Raw genomic sequence first — 14,467 nt, 5'->3', positions numbered from 1 at the left:
AGCGCCTCGCTGCCTTTGTGTCTCCGAGTCCTACTCCTCCGCCCGGTGCGCTGCGGCCGGCGGGCGCGAGGTTTCGAGGAGACGCTCCTCAGCTCGCTCGGACAGGCCGGGCCGGCCCACGCCGCGCCTCAGGCCCCAGCCGCTAAGCCAAGGCTCGGAGGCCGCGCCGGGGAAGCCGCGGCCTCCTCGGCCCGCGACAGACGCGCGCCCGCGCCCAGGGCGGGGCGTCCACGCAGCCCCGGCGTCCCACGGCCGCCCGCACCTCTTTCTCTCCCTCCCTGGCTTGGTCCCCGCTCCGAGAGGGCCGCGCTCGGCTCAGCAGCGCCTCCCGCGAGCCAGCGCCGCCGCCGCGGCCCCTCCCCCGCCCCCCCGCGCGGCCGGCGCCCGTCACGTGACGCGCCGCAGCCAATGGCGGGCCGAGCCGCGGTCGGCGGCCGCCATTGCTGTCAGAGCGAGCGAGCCCGGGGAGGGAGGAGAAGCGCGGCCGACTGGGGAGGAGGGGGGGGTGGGGAGGAAGAGGAAGGAGGGGACGGCGCTCGGCTGCCGGGGTCGCCCGCTGGCTTCGTCCGCACCCCCCCCTTCGCGGGCTCGCGCGGCGGCGGCGGCGGCGGCGGCTCGGGGCGGCTGCGGGGCTCGCGTGCCTCACGCGCCGGCGCGGCCGAGGGCGAGTCGCCCGCCGGCTGGAGATAAACAAGGCGGCCGACGAGGCGGCGAGGCGGAGGCGGAGGCGGCGGCCCTGCGCGACAGAGGCGGGCGGCGTTGCCGCGCCGCGCCCCCCGCCGCCGCCGCCGCCGCCCTCGGGCCTCCCGCGCGGGCCTCGCGCCCCGGTGCCCGCGAGCCGCCGCCCGGCCCGGCCCGCTCCGACATGCCCCGCTCTGGCGGCCGGGCTCGCGGAGGACCATGACCGCCGCGGCGAACTGGGTGGCGAACGGGGCGAGCCTGGAGGATTGTCACTCCAACCTCTTCTCGCTGGTGAGTGGCGGGGCGGGGGCCCGGGTGGGGGGCGCGACCTCCCCGCCGCGCAACTTTCTCCTCCCGGAGCCCTGGCGGCGTCGGCGAGCGCGGCGCCCGGCGTGGATGTGCGTGTGGAAGTCGGGGCGCTGCGGACGCCGGGGCGCGCTCGGAGCGCCCACCTCCGTGGCAATCACACCCCCTCCCCTCCCCTTCCCCCTCTTTTTTTTTTTTTTTCCCCCTCCCCTCCTCCTTCCCGAAACGTGGAAGGCTTCTCTGCCTTGTGCAGCCGCCGGCGCCGGTGATCTGCAGGCTCGTCCTCTCTCTCTTCCCCGATCGGATCGGCCGCTCGCCCGCGTCTGCCTTCTGAATTTTTCTTTCTTTCTCCCTCTCTCTTTCTCTCTCTTTCTTACATTCCACATTGACACCTGCGTTTTCACCCGAAAACAGTTGATGGAAGCCGATGGTGTTAGGGAAAGGACTCTGGCAGCCGGAGCTCTCGCGGTTGTAAACACGGACAGCCGCCCGCCTCTCGGGGCTTACTACGCCGGAGAGCGGGAGAGCCATTGCTCGGAGCCCACGGAAGGTGGAGGAAGCTTCTGCTCCTCGATCTCCTCCGCTGCCTTTAAAAACTGTTTTCTCTGCCTTAATAAGGAACACACACACACACACACACACACACACACACTCGGGAGCAACAAGCTGGGCGGTTTGATAACATCATTTTTATCCGCTTTCGCCTGTCCTCTCTCCCGCTCTCGCCTCTGATAATTGACAACTTTTGCTTTGGAAGTGCTTTGCCTGCCTTAATCTCGAACCGTTTAGGGTGTCAATTGTTCTTCTGGAAGCCTGGTACCGGGCGACGGCGGCTCAATTCATCGAAATTAAAAATGTATAGGGCCCCAGCAACTCTTTCCTGGCGGTGGCAGTGACATTTGGTGGTAAATGCCATCTTTGCTTTTTATTGGGTCGTATTACCTAGCTCTGAAAACATTCGCGTTGTTAAACCTGGCGCTCAGACTGATAATGGGAGTGCGTGGTCTTTAAATACGCGCTTTGTGCCTGAGTTACTGTATGTGGAGCTATGTGCCCGAGAGAGTACGAATTTGTTTAAATATTGAGCAAAGATTTGTAAACAGATGTAAGGCAATTATGTTTCAAGTGTAGACTATAATTGGAAAATTGGTTGAACGGCCTATTTAATTTAGCCTTAAAAACTGAACTTATTTTAAGTTGTGTGCCCAGTTTTGTTGGGGGGGGGGCGTTGAGGGGTGCTGCCTTTTGGAGAGCATGCATTTATTGCAAATTATTTTTTGGAACCCCTGCTGTAGATAGAAGCTTTATTTCCTCTTAGTCCTTGTTTACACTGGATAAATAATTTAGTGTTCAAATTGTAATTAGTTACATTTAATTATGGGTGGCATAGATGCTTTTTCTCCCCTTAGAGACTAGTGGAGAAATAGGAATTGTTGCCAACTTTGGAAGTGTCATTCTGTTTTCATGCCGATACAGAAATCAAGCATGATTTTGGCCTACAAAGACAGAGCGACACAGTACCCGTGCTTCCACTCTTGTAATCAGGTCGATTCCTGCTCAGCCCGAATTTTATCCAGAGACTGAGTTTCCAGATTCAGTTAGAAGTTGGGGTTCTTCCTTTTACTGCTGTGGCAATTTATCCTTGATCCTTTGGTATGAGGGCAGAACTACTGCCTTTTTCCACCTCCACCCTGAGCTTCCCCTGTCTGTCAGTTAGTATTAGGTTCAGGGACCTTTAGAGATCAACAAATGTATTGACTAGGGGGTATTTAACCCCCCCTCCTCCCATTTGGCCACTGGATGACCACAATGACACTTTTACAGGTAATTAAAATAACCAAGTCAGTCCTTGTTAGTTAGGGAGAGCTCCCACATTACTATGCATCACTGTAGCAATGCATTGTGCATGTGGCTAATTTTATACAATGTGTTGTGCAGGCAAATGCAAGCCTGCTGGCTGCACAGCTCAACTCTAGGATCCTTCCCCATCTCTCTCAGCTTTAGCCAGTGATGGGGTAGAGATGAGACATTCCAGATTCTTTGTTGAAGATTCTGGACTTTGTTTTTGACTGCATTCTGGGTATTTCTCCCCTAACATCTTTAAACCAAAAAGTTGACTTTTGAATATAAAGTACAATTAACTTTTTGGGTGACTCATTTGAAATACAGAAATGCTTAGATTGACTTAAAAAATGTAGAATGTTTATATTTTCTGATACCTGAAGGTGGATAAATGCTGTTTATTTTTTAAGAAATTTAATCTCTATTTTATAAGCACTGATTGATGTTTGGCCTGCTTGTGTAAGGGTGTTGGGTCCCTTGCAATTGGAATTAGAGACCAATCTGGCATGTAGGTGATGGGAATTGGACCTAGGTCCTCTGGAGATCAGCTAGTGCTCTTAACCCTTGAGCCATCTTTCCAGCCTTAAAATATCTTAGAAAACCAAACTAAATAAAGGGACCCACAGTAAGCCAAAACCAAGAACAAACTGCCAGCGGTCTTTTTTCCAATTCTTAATTTGACATTTCTTTTTCCCTGAAGAGCTTATACACAAAGCAACAACCTATCTTACTGAGAATACATTGCCTAAAGAATGTTGTATATGTAATTGATTCTGAAGGAGAGACAGTTACCATCTTTTCAAAATCACTTTTGTGTCAGAAGAGCTCTAGGTACCCAGTATTTTGTGTTTTTGGACAGTTTGGCTTGCAGTTTTGTTTCTGAGTGGAGAATAGTCAGTTCTAGAACACTGCTCACCCACATGCTCATGTTAGCGTGGATGGAGGTGTAAGCTGGAGCAGAGCCTCAAGGGAGCTGAGAGCCACTACTTCCTGAGATCCTGAGGCCATACCAGGGCTTAACAAGGGCTGACTGAGCAATCAGGCCTCTTCGATTTCTGTTCCTAGTCTTTTACTGAGTTTGTTTTCTGATACTGCCTGGAGTCCTATTTCCTAGCCTTTCTTTTCTGTCTCCACCCCCATCTTAACCTGTGAAAGACCATTGGATGTATATGTTGTGCTGTTTCTCACTCTTCCTCCTGTGAGATTTGTAGCCACTGCAGGAAATTCATGCCTGGCTAGCCTTTGTGACACAAAACTTTTCTCATGCTGTCCGTCAAGTTAAGTGTTCTAAGTCTTCATTTTTGGAAAATGTAACAGTGTACCTTGTGGCCCTGAACTCACCCCTGAGGGAAGAAACATTATAGTTTCCAGATGTCCAGTTTATCTTTGTGTTTCTTTTGAGATAATGTGGAGAAAGTGACTTCTGCCCTTTAGGCTAGACTTATGCATGCTGAGTACTGGGACTTGAGGAGACACTTGTAAGTTTTAAATGTTTGTTCCACACTTATGTCTGGTTTGCTTAAAATCTCCCTGGCTATAATTGAACAATGCTGTCAAATCCTCACTGAATTAAAACACATGTACACCCTTTAGTACTTAATGTCTTACCTAAGACCATTAATTTTGCATCTGAAGCTTTTAGGGTAATTTTTTGTAGACAGAATTTCCTTTTGTCTTATGGGCATTCTTTACCCCCCACCCCCAAGAAAAAGAAGGTGGTTGTAATGTTGAAAACCTGAGCTGCTGGGAACTTACAAGTTAATGGGGAGGAGTGTGGATGGAGAGGGGGAAGAAGATTTGCCAAGGTTTCAGAGTGCCTGAATAATATATTGTACACAATCTGCTCCCCCCCCCCCCCAGTTTGCAGTTTTAATGTTTAAAGTAAGCGTACATTTAAAGTATCTTTTTCATGATGGTTCATTTTCTTTAGTGAAAATATTTGTAATATGTCAATGTGTTTTCCGTTTAGCATTTGTTGTTAGTAGCACATGGCATTATAGTATTTATATTTTTTTAATGGCAATAATTGCTACCCGGTAATGGTTGCCATATTAACCTCCAATTGCTAGTAAATATTTTTAAGTACATAATAGACAGCAATTTAAGGCATAGTGTAGCAGGTTACTGGACCGTTTTAAAGAGCCATTTGTACGTGTGATGAGTTCATAATTTAAAGAGAAATAACATACCTGAGATCCATATGTGCCAAAGGCTTTGCTGTGCTCGTTGGGAAGCCGGCCTGGCCGGTCCTCTCTCTTTGTGTTCTAGACAGGAAGTGTTTGCTGAGTGTGTGCAGGCACTCTGGTTGTTTTGTCATGGACATGGTAGATAATTTATACTGAAAAGTCTCTCAAGGTATTTCTTTAAATACAGTTAACTCATAGTTGTGGCTTATGTTAATTAGCATGGAAAATTGATCTTTTTTGTTCACTAGCCAATCTAGCCTAGTTAATTGTGGGCTGATATGTTGAGGATCTATACTCTGAGATGAATAAAGAAAGACTTGAGATGGAACTCTGTCTTAGTGTGCACAGGGTGCTGCAGATTATCTGAACGGCTTTTTAATGAATAGTTAATTCAGCTATCAAAGTTTGACTCAGACTAGATATTTTTGAAGCCTTTGACTTATTTTTCAAGAGAAGATAATAATAATGTTATTTAAGCTAGTACAGGTACTGATTTGCATTCCTGTGAAAAGGATGATATGTTTATTTCACAGGAGCTGGCCAGTGAGAGAGATTAGATAAAGCTTATGAAATTGGAATGTGGTTGGATGGTAGGTGTGACTGGTGACAGTGCTTTATCTCCATTTATTAGAAGCACCGAGCAGCGACTCTCCAGCACTGCCTCGAGTGTGCTTTAAGCTGCACCGGGTTCACAGTGCACTGGATAGATTGCATATGGTGCCGTATACTAGGATCTCTGTTTGGTCATTTAGAGATAATTTTATTGTTGCGAAGAAATAACATTCAGTGCATTGCAAGGGGAGTTAATCAGATAGTGTAAATTAGATAGCCCGTGGGAGTGCATAGCTCCCCCCCCACACAACAAAACAAAAACTATAAAACAAGTCAACACACATTTGCCTCTTAGGACCCGCTTAGACTTTTAGAATTAGACTCAATATTTATGTTATTGGAATGTCTGATTTTCCCTTATTGAGTGCTGGATCACATCCTTCTGATCACATTCAGATAATTCCCTTTTATGCTATATGCTTTCAGTGTTTATTTGAAAGATTTGAAGGTGTTAGCTTTGTTCTGTTGAGAGAACTGACTTCATTACATAGGGAAGGTGATATTCCATTAATCTTGGTAAATATTAACATAAACGAGGAATTGTAAATTCACACTCATTTGCATGAATGAAATGCTCATGCTTGCTCATTTTTTTAGTTCTAGGTACTTACGTACATTAGCATAGTTTTCTATCTTTGCTTTAGTTGATTAAAAATAGTTGTGAAATCATCTTAAAAAGCTGACGTCTGTTGCTTTGGGGAATTTTTATGTACTCCTGTGAGGTGCTGTATGTAAGGCAGCGGTGAGGAGGACTTGCTGGAGTGGCTGTCACTGGGAAGCCCTGTGTGTGTGTGTGTTGGTGATGTTTGCTGCACAAGTCATCTTGAAGCCAGTGAAGTATCTTTTAGAGTGTGTTTGGATTCTCTGCTGAAACCATGACTGCTCTCTTTCCACAGGAAAACTGGGAGAAAGTTTCCTTAGGGCAAATGTTTCTTTGCTGATGTCTCTCCTAGTCCTGTGTACTTTGTTTCTCAATGTTTATCTTCTCATTCTGGGGAAATTGTGGTAGGATAGTCCTAAAGCTGTATTTTCATTACCTCACAGTAAAGCATACAGCTTTCTGTATTTTACAATGCAATGACATTCCAGCAGTGTTAAAGGAGTTTCCTGGCTTATTACATAAAATTCCATATTGCAGCTTTAACTTGGTAAACAAGTAACTTGTAGATCATTTTTTCATCCATATATTCATTTCTCTCTTTGTCCTCCCTCCCCTCTCACTTCTCTTCTTTTTGTTAGTTTTAAGACAGTTTCATTTTGTAGCCCAGGCTGGCCAGGAACTAGTTAGAGAACCTAGGCTGGCCTCAAACCTAAGGTAATCCAGTTGCCTGGACCCTATGAGTGCTGAGGTTACTGAATCTTTATTAGAGGTCTTGGCAAAGGTACTTGACCCAAGTTCCACATCCAGAATACACAAAATAGAAGGAGAAAACCAACTCATAGAGATATGTGCCTGAATGTGTGCTGGAGGAAATGTTTTAAAAGGACATTCAAACAGTTTATTAAACTTTAGAAGATGAGTGTTTGAGACAGGGCTACACTGTAGCTGGAGCTCGCTTGGGGGCTCTGGGTAGGCTTTCTGCTTCTACTTCTGCCCAAGAGTGCTAGGGCTACAGTTGTCCCCCAACCCCCAAACCAGGCTTACTCATTTTCAAAATCTGTTCCAGGATCACCTCCTCTCTGAAGGTTTCCAGGATTGCCACAGGTAGAACTAGTTGTTCAGAGTTTTGATAGACTCTGAGGTTTTTTAGGGCAGTGACCCTGCTTTGGTTCTCTCCACACTTAGGCATTCATTCCCTGCTGTTGATCAAGTCCCTTCATCCTGAAGTCATCCTCAGCGCTAGCTTGGGTTCTGATTGGAAACATGGTACTACAAAGCTTTGAGTGAGAAGTGGGCAGATTTGTTCGAGCTTGAGGTGAGCCTGGTCTATATAGAGTTCTAGGATGGTCAAGGCTAAGTAGAATCTCCCCTTTTCAGATGCACACACACAGCTATAACATAACTTAGATGTTTAGCTCTGTTGTCTGAATTTTGTTAGTAAGGCTGAATACACCCTGGCTTGTCCATATTCTGGACTGTCTATGCTTGCTGAACTGTAGTTTTGTGACCCTTTGGGAATTAAGTCTGGGCTTTGACCCAGAGTCCTTTTGCTTTTGTTCTCCAGGCTGTGCAGGGGGCTTTTTCTTAGCCTTTAGTCACAAGGTCACTTTTCCTGAGCTCAGTACAATAGGGATGGAGAAGCTTGAGTGAAATTTTAAGTTTTTCTAGTAATTAGGCAAATGAGGTGAGCAGAGGCTGGGGTATGTGAGAAAATCATTTTGAGTACATTTTGTTTTAGACACCATAATCCTGGATGGTCTAGAACTCACTATGTAACTTGAAGAGCTCCTCCGGCCTCTGGGTGAGTGCACACATGAGACCTCAAGCATATGACTAGGTGGGCTTGAGAGGATTTGGCAGGCAGGCACCTGGGAGGCTGGGGAAGCCTCAGCTTTGACAGTTTCTGAGAGAAAAGGAGATGGAATTGCTCTCACCCATCCTGTTCTTGGGTCTTCCCTCACAAGTGAGCAGTGAGAAGAGAGACTTGGACTCTATCTTTCTATTTCTTTTCTTCTCTGTGATTTCCCTGTGAATGTGCTTTAAGTGCTGGAAGAGTTTGTAGTTGCTCTGAGCTGTAACTGCTGAGACTAGGAATAGAACCCTGGCTCTTACTTGGCAGTTGATGGATTACTTCCTTGGCAGCTCTAGGGTGCCCTTTGACCTTTAATAGTAACTATGTTAACATTTGGAGGTTGTTCTGAGCGAATGTCAAAAATACTACCTGATAAAAACTATTTTTCTTAACACTACCAAATCATGTTTAGCCTGCTATACCGATTTCCCTGTTCTGTTTTGGAAAGGGGAGCTAAGGTCTGCTTACTTTCTGATTTTCATTTAACAGTGTGGCAAGTGTCTCAGAGCATTCCGTTATCACTGAAGGAAGGACCCCATAGATCTGTAATCTTTCTGTTAGGCATGCTGAATATGAATAGGGCCATAACTTTACCATCAGAACTAGAAATTACCCTGCAGGTGTGTTCAGTAGTCTAAAATATTAGGAATTTATTTGTAAGTTTGTCTTAGAAAAAAAGGCCTCCCTGCCTGGGATTGCCTCAGTGATGGCGTTGGTTGCCCACTGCCTTGTGCTGCACTTAATGAGTGTTAAGGACAGAGAACATTGGCTTTCCTGGTACTCCCTTGGGACTACCTCAAAGTGCTCTCTCTTAGCTCAGAGAGGCAGAGAGGCAGTCCTGACCTCCGGTGCGGGGCGAAGCTCCAGCATTGGGAGTGTGTGTCCCCAGTAGGGGGCCTGGAGGATGCTTGGAGGGTGCGGAGAGGCCTTGGTGCTGCTTGTACAAAGAGCAGCAGTTCTGCAGGGAGGGTGCAGCACCTTCCCCTCCTATATTCTGTTCTCCCCACTTGCACCCTTATTAACATGTACAGAACATTGGCAGGTTCTATGATGTTAGGAGAAAAGATTTGGTTTCTTTACTTCTAGCTCTTCTGTTCTTAGACCGTCCGAGAGACAGGCTGTTTGCTTGTTGTTTTATGTGGAAAGCAAAGACTTCTGAGACCCAAGATATAAGGGATTAGGGGTGAGATTGGATAGAATAGCCAATAAACTAATATGTAGAAATGTTAATTTTTTTGTATGCTGTGTTTGAGAAATTTAGGACATGTATAATTCATTTAGGAATAATGTACATCAGAAATGATTAAAATCTAGCTTGCACTTACCAAAGGGCTAAGGGTCTGACGGGTGGGGAGAAGACCTCCATGTACAATTTAATTTCTGAGATGCTGTGTGTCAGACCCAGAGGGAGCTGCATGGGCTGTGTGGAGCCTCGAAGCTGAAAAGACCAAGGAAAACTTCTGCTGGCCCCCAGGGGTGGGGGAGAGTGGAGGCTGGGCCTGTTGGTGAGAAGGGAGTTCTGTGGGGCTCAGGTCACAGCTCTTGAGTTTGCTTGGGAGACTTTGCTGAGGTGGCCTGTGGAACCCTCTAGTTTATGACCCTGCTTCTTGGCTTCCTTTTAAAACACAGCATAGAAACTTACTGAGGTGGAATTTTCATTAGGTGGAAAATGTGAAGTGTAGGCAGGCCAGTTTAGATTAAGAAACGGTGATGTTAAAATAATCTTGAGCTTTCTAAAATAATCCAGCTCTGAACTTTAAGGAGACAGAGCTGCATTGTGCAAAGCGCTAATGACTAAAGTGACAAATATTTCAGAGACTGGACAGACGTGAAGTCTTAAACGAGCAGATGGCACACGAAATGAGAGTGGGAGATGATCCAAGACGATATAGAAACTATTAAGAGAATGGATTGAGAAGTGCTGTGTTAAATGGTATTGGGTTGATTATGTGTTAAAGAGCCTTTCTAGGACTGCTCTCTCTCACAGGCAAATCAGACTTCTTGAGCCCAGTGAGCCACTGTCCTTCAGATTCTGCGCATTTTACATGGTAGTTTCTGGGTGCCAATCACTTCTCATGAAGTGACCCTGCTGCTGTGGGTGCACTTAAGTCAGTGTGTGCAGGTGTGTACTTTAGGTAGACAGTGAGATTTGTTTCCTCTGACAAGAAAGTAAACAATGGGGTAATCACAGTTTTTAAGGCATTCATGGACTTTCAGTGGCACAGGAGGCTTGCTGTCTGTCTCAGTGGTCAGTGAGCGTGTGGGTGGAGGCTGGGACTGGTGAGCTGATGGATAGATGGCTATGAGCCAGCCTGGGGTTCCTGAGGGAGTGGAAAGAGCAAGCTTCCAAGCAAGGGTTGCTTTTGTAGATTTGAGAGCAGCAGAGAGACTGGAAAGGCAGAGACATAATCTGGTAGTTTAGCCAAATCCCCACTGGCCTGGCTGTGAAGGGGCCTCTTAGAGATTAAGGATGGCAGAGAGTGAGAGAGCCCTAGTGTGAAGGAGGGTCAGGAGGGCAGGATCCCTGCAGCTCTCCTGGGAGTCCAAGGGTTAGATACTGGAGTTTATTTTGGACTTACAAAAATCTTAAAATAAAATTCTGTCTTACAAATATTTTCATTTATTTGTTGGAAGGGGATAAAAGGAGGGTTGCCACAGGTATGTATGTGGAGAACACAGAACAACTTTCATGTCTTATTGTCATTAAAAGCTTCTGCATTTCATGTTACAGTGGCTCAGTGTAACAATTTTTTTCTTCCCCTTTTTCTTTTCTTCTCCTTCCTTCCTTCCTTCCTACCTTCCTTCCTTCCTTCCTTTCTTTCTTTTTTTTTTTTTTTTTTTTGAGACAGGGTTTTACTGTCCTGAAACTAACTAGGTAGACCAGGCTGGCTTCAAACTCACCAAGATATGCCTGCCTCTGTCTTTCAAGTGCTTAAGTGTGCACCACTACACCCAGTGTAACAAGAGTTTTCTCCGATAAGTGTCTTGGGCTTGAACACAGCACCAGGGGGACCTGGCTCTGGCATTGGCATGCACCGGTGGGTATTAGTAGTGAGGGATTCCTGCCATGAAATGGGGACTTGAAAAGAGAAGATGGGCTCCTACGTGCTATCCTTACTTCTCTCTGTGTGTGAGCGTGCACATGCATACGAACACATGCATGCACATATGCACAATGAATGAATTGTAGGCCTGCTGGACTTTGTGCTCTCTCAAGCCCTGAGTAAGTGTTATAGTGACCTTTGTTTTCAGTGGAGGTGGATTGTAGTTGGCCTTTATACTGAGTGAATGTGGAGGGCATACAAGGACCATAAAATACTTCTCAGAAATAAAGCATGGACGTGGTGGTGCATGGCTTTAATCTTACCACTGGGAAGCAGATGTTTAGAGGGTTTCTGTGAGTTCCAGGTCAGCCAGCCTGGCATGCTGAGACCCTGTTAGAAACAAGACAAAACAACCTCCAGCCTCCAAATTGAACATTGTTTCAGCTTTAGAAGATATAGGTGGTTGTGTGTGTATATGTGTAATTCTCTTTTGAAAGTACTTTTCCTATCAAAACATGGCATTGAAGTCTTATAAAGATGTGATTTAATCCTAGAATAATAGATATTTTAAGGAAATTTAGTTATATAATAATTACTCTAAACAAGGGTATAGGCTCTTTAAAATAAAAATAAACACATTTATCCCTTTTGTGTGTGTGCTTGCATATGTGAGTGGAAATGTGAAGAACTGGGAGTTAGTTCTCTCCTTTTACCATGGTTTTGGAGATTGAATTTAGGTCCTCAGACTTGCCAGCAAGTGCCTTTATGCACAGAGCCATCTTACTAACCTATGGCAGTATCTAAAAAAGTTAAATTCTCGTAACACCTGAGCAGTTCATCATTTAGAATTTATTCCAAAGCACATAGCTAAACAACATATTTATTCTACTACCAAACTGCAGGTTCTTAATGTTTAAGGCATTTAAAACAGTCAGGTAGTGCCATCTACACACTTAGTATCAGGTTCCAGGGCTCAGTTCATGCCTGTGAGATGACCCAGGTGCTCAGGAGACTTGCCACACACCTGATGACTTGAGTTCCAGCCTCTGGACCCGAAAGTTATTCTCTGACGTGTGTGTGTGTGTGTGTGTGTGTGTGTGTGTGTGTGTGTGTGTGTGTGTGTCACAGACAGAGAGACAGAGCGAAACAGAGACAGACTCAATTAGTTGTGTGTGTTGTGCATGAAGTGCCTGAGGTATATATTTAAAATATATTTTGTTAATTTTGGTGCTTTGGTGGTGGAGCTGGGCTGTGCCATCCTGACAGATGGTCCTGTTCTGCATCTGTCTGTAGAACCCTTTAACACTTAGTTACATTGGAGATACTTGTCACGAGCACCATGCTCTGGACAGTGAAAGCTAATACACTGCTTTTTAATTTTATACATTTGATTTGAGGTGGACGTGTTTCTGTGTGTTTGGAGACTTTTCTAATGACATTAAGATAAATGGCTTGTATTGGTGTTTATGTGGAGAGCTCCAGTTACAGTCCAAACGGACTCACTCTGATGTATATTTGTATTTTAAAGTAACTGAATTGTGCTGTCAGATTTTCTCACACGGTAGGTATGCTGCACTGTTAAGATCCAAAAGAGCTGACTTGAAAATTTCCAGGTGCGAGCTCTGAATGATAAATGTTAAAGCCTATTTAAAAATGCCTTAGATTTTAGTATCGACACTGAGTGTACATATTTGAAGCAGCCCAATTGAGGGTCAGTGTTCTGGGTGTAGCTTTATTCTGCTGTGTAACAATGTAAGTTTGGTGATAATACTGCATGGTTTTGATAAGTGAACTTGTCAGTTACACACGTATATAAATAGTACACCTATAAAGTGGCATTTCTGACCTCACTGGACATAATTTACTTACCTTTATTTAAGTAAGTAAAGTTTGCTTTTGATTTGATGGCAGACAGGACTAACAGTTGAGGATTAGCTCACAGGGAAGACCTTGAAATATACATTCTGTGTTTTGGGAGGAAGTCTAAATAAAGAGTTTTAGAGATACAGCAACGTGGTCAGACTTACGTTTTAAAGAGAACTTCATAGAGGGTATAATAAAAGAGACATAAAAGATGAGGGAAAGGGCTGTTTTAAGATTTACTGCTGTGAACAGACATCATGGCCACAGCGTCTCTTAGAACGACAACATTTAACTGGGGTTGGCTTTACAGGTTCAGAGGTTCAGTCCATTGTCATCAAGGTGGAAGCATGGCAGCATTAGACATGTGCAGGAGGAGGAGGAGGAGCTGAGAGTTCTACATCTTCACTGGAAGGGGGCTAGTAGAAGATTGACTTCAGGCAGCTAGGATGAGGGTCTTAAAGCCCACACCCACAATGACACACCTCCTTCAACAAGGCCACACCTCTTAATAGTGCCACTTCCTGGGCCAAGCATATACAAACCATCACAAGGGCTTACATTCCCCCGCCCCTTTTTGTGATGGTGGCTGCGGTGGGTGGCATTAAATCTAGGACCTCACATGCTACATAAGCACTCTCTTACAGGGCTGTGCCCCCAGCCTAGATACAGCTCTTAAGAGGATTCTAGGTATGAGAAAACTGCAGGGCCAGCGGGAATGAAGAAAAGGAATGGATTAAGTAATCTTTCTGGAGGTAGAAGGGACAGGACAAGGTGACCAGTTTTATAGTGTCAAGTGATGAACAGATTGTGGGTTATGCCATTTGCATTCTTGTGTATTCAGTGTGTGTGTGTGTGTGTGTGTGTGTGTGTGTGTGTGTGGTGGGTGACAGCATCCAGATTGGCGGGAGACTGATACTTTGATCCCAGGTGTAGGAAGCATCTACTGACCCTGCATTCCCAAGCCCTTGACGAAGGGATAGTGAGCATGTGTAACATCAGGGTTTATGAGCTGCCTATTCCCAGAAACTGTGAGATTTATGAGGCGAGGGAAAAGACGGAAGGGGAGGTAGGAGAGAAGGAGATTGCTGGATGGGTGGAGTGTGTGAATGGGGCTTGGGCAGGGAGGGTGTCGGGGAGGGGAGAGTGTGGAGGTGTGAGTCAGACTGTTTTGGCAAAAGAACTCAGGAAATCAAGTTATCAGAAATGGGCACAGAGTAGCCCTAACAGGAAGAAAGGAAATAGGGGGTAGGCAAGCTTACCAGTCCTTTCTCAGCGGGGGGTGGGGGGTGGGGGTGGGGAGGTAAGGATCCAGTCCTCTGCTGGGAGCAGGGCTTAAACTGGGCAAACAGGTCCATCGTTCCACCTTGGAAACTTGGGAACTGCTATAGGATGATTCCTTTTCCTTTTTCCCTTCATTTTTTTGAGATAGCTTTTTACTGTGTAGCCCTGCCTGTCCTGAAACCCACTCTGAAAACAGGCT

At 45.8% G+C, this 14,467-nt stretch overlaps 1 protein-coding gene across 4 annotated transcripts in view; it reads left to right on the top strand.

Annotated features, from left to right (window-relative positions):
• Window positions 1-761: 761 nt before the first annotated feature.
• MED13L (mediator complex subunit 13L) overlaps window positions 762-14,467 on the top strand; it is a 189,491-nt gene continuing 175,785 nt past the window's right edge. For all 4 annotated transcript variants that reach the window (XM_080941131.1, XM_080941129.1, XM_080941130.1 and 1 more), the window contains exon 1: window positions 762-972. In XM_080941131.1, the coding sequence (XP_080797257.1) occupies window positions 901-972 (72 nt within the window). In that variant the 5' untranslated portion in view covers window positions 762-900. The remainder of the gene's footprint in view (window positions 973-14,467) is intronic.

The sequence above is a fragment of the Micromys minutus genome (genome assembly GCF_963924665.1).
Source record: "Micromys minutus genome assembly, chromosome: 29".
Lineage (NCBI taxonomy): Eukaryota > Metazoa > Chordata > Mammalia > Rodentia > Muridae > Micromys > Micromys minutus.
The sequence above is the reverse complement of the archived record's forward strand: the minus strand, read 5'-3'. Positions and strand labels throughout refer to the sequence as shown.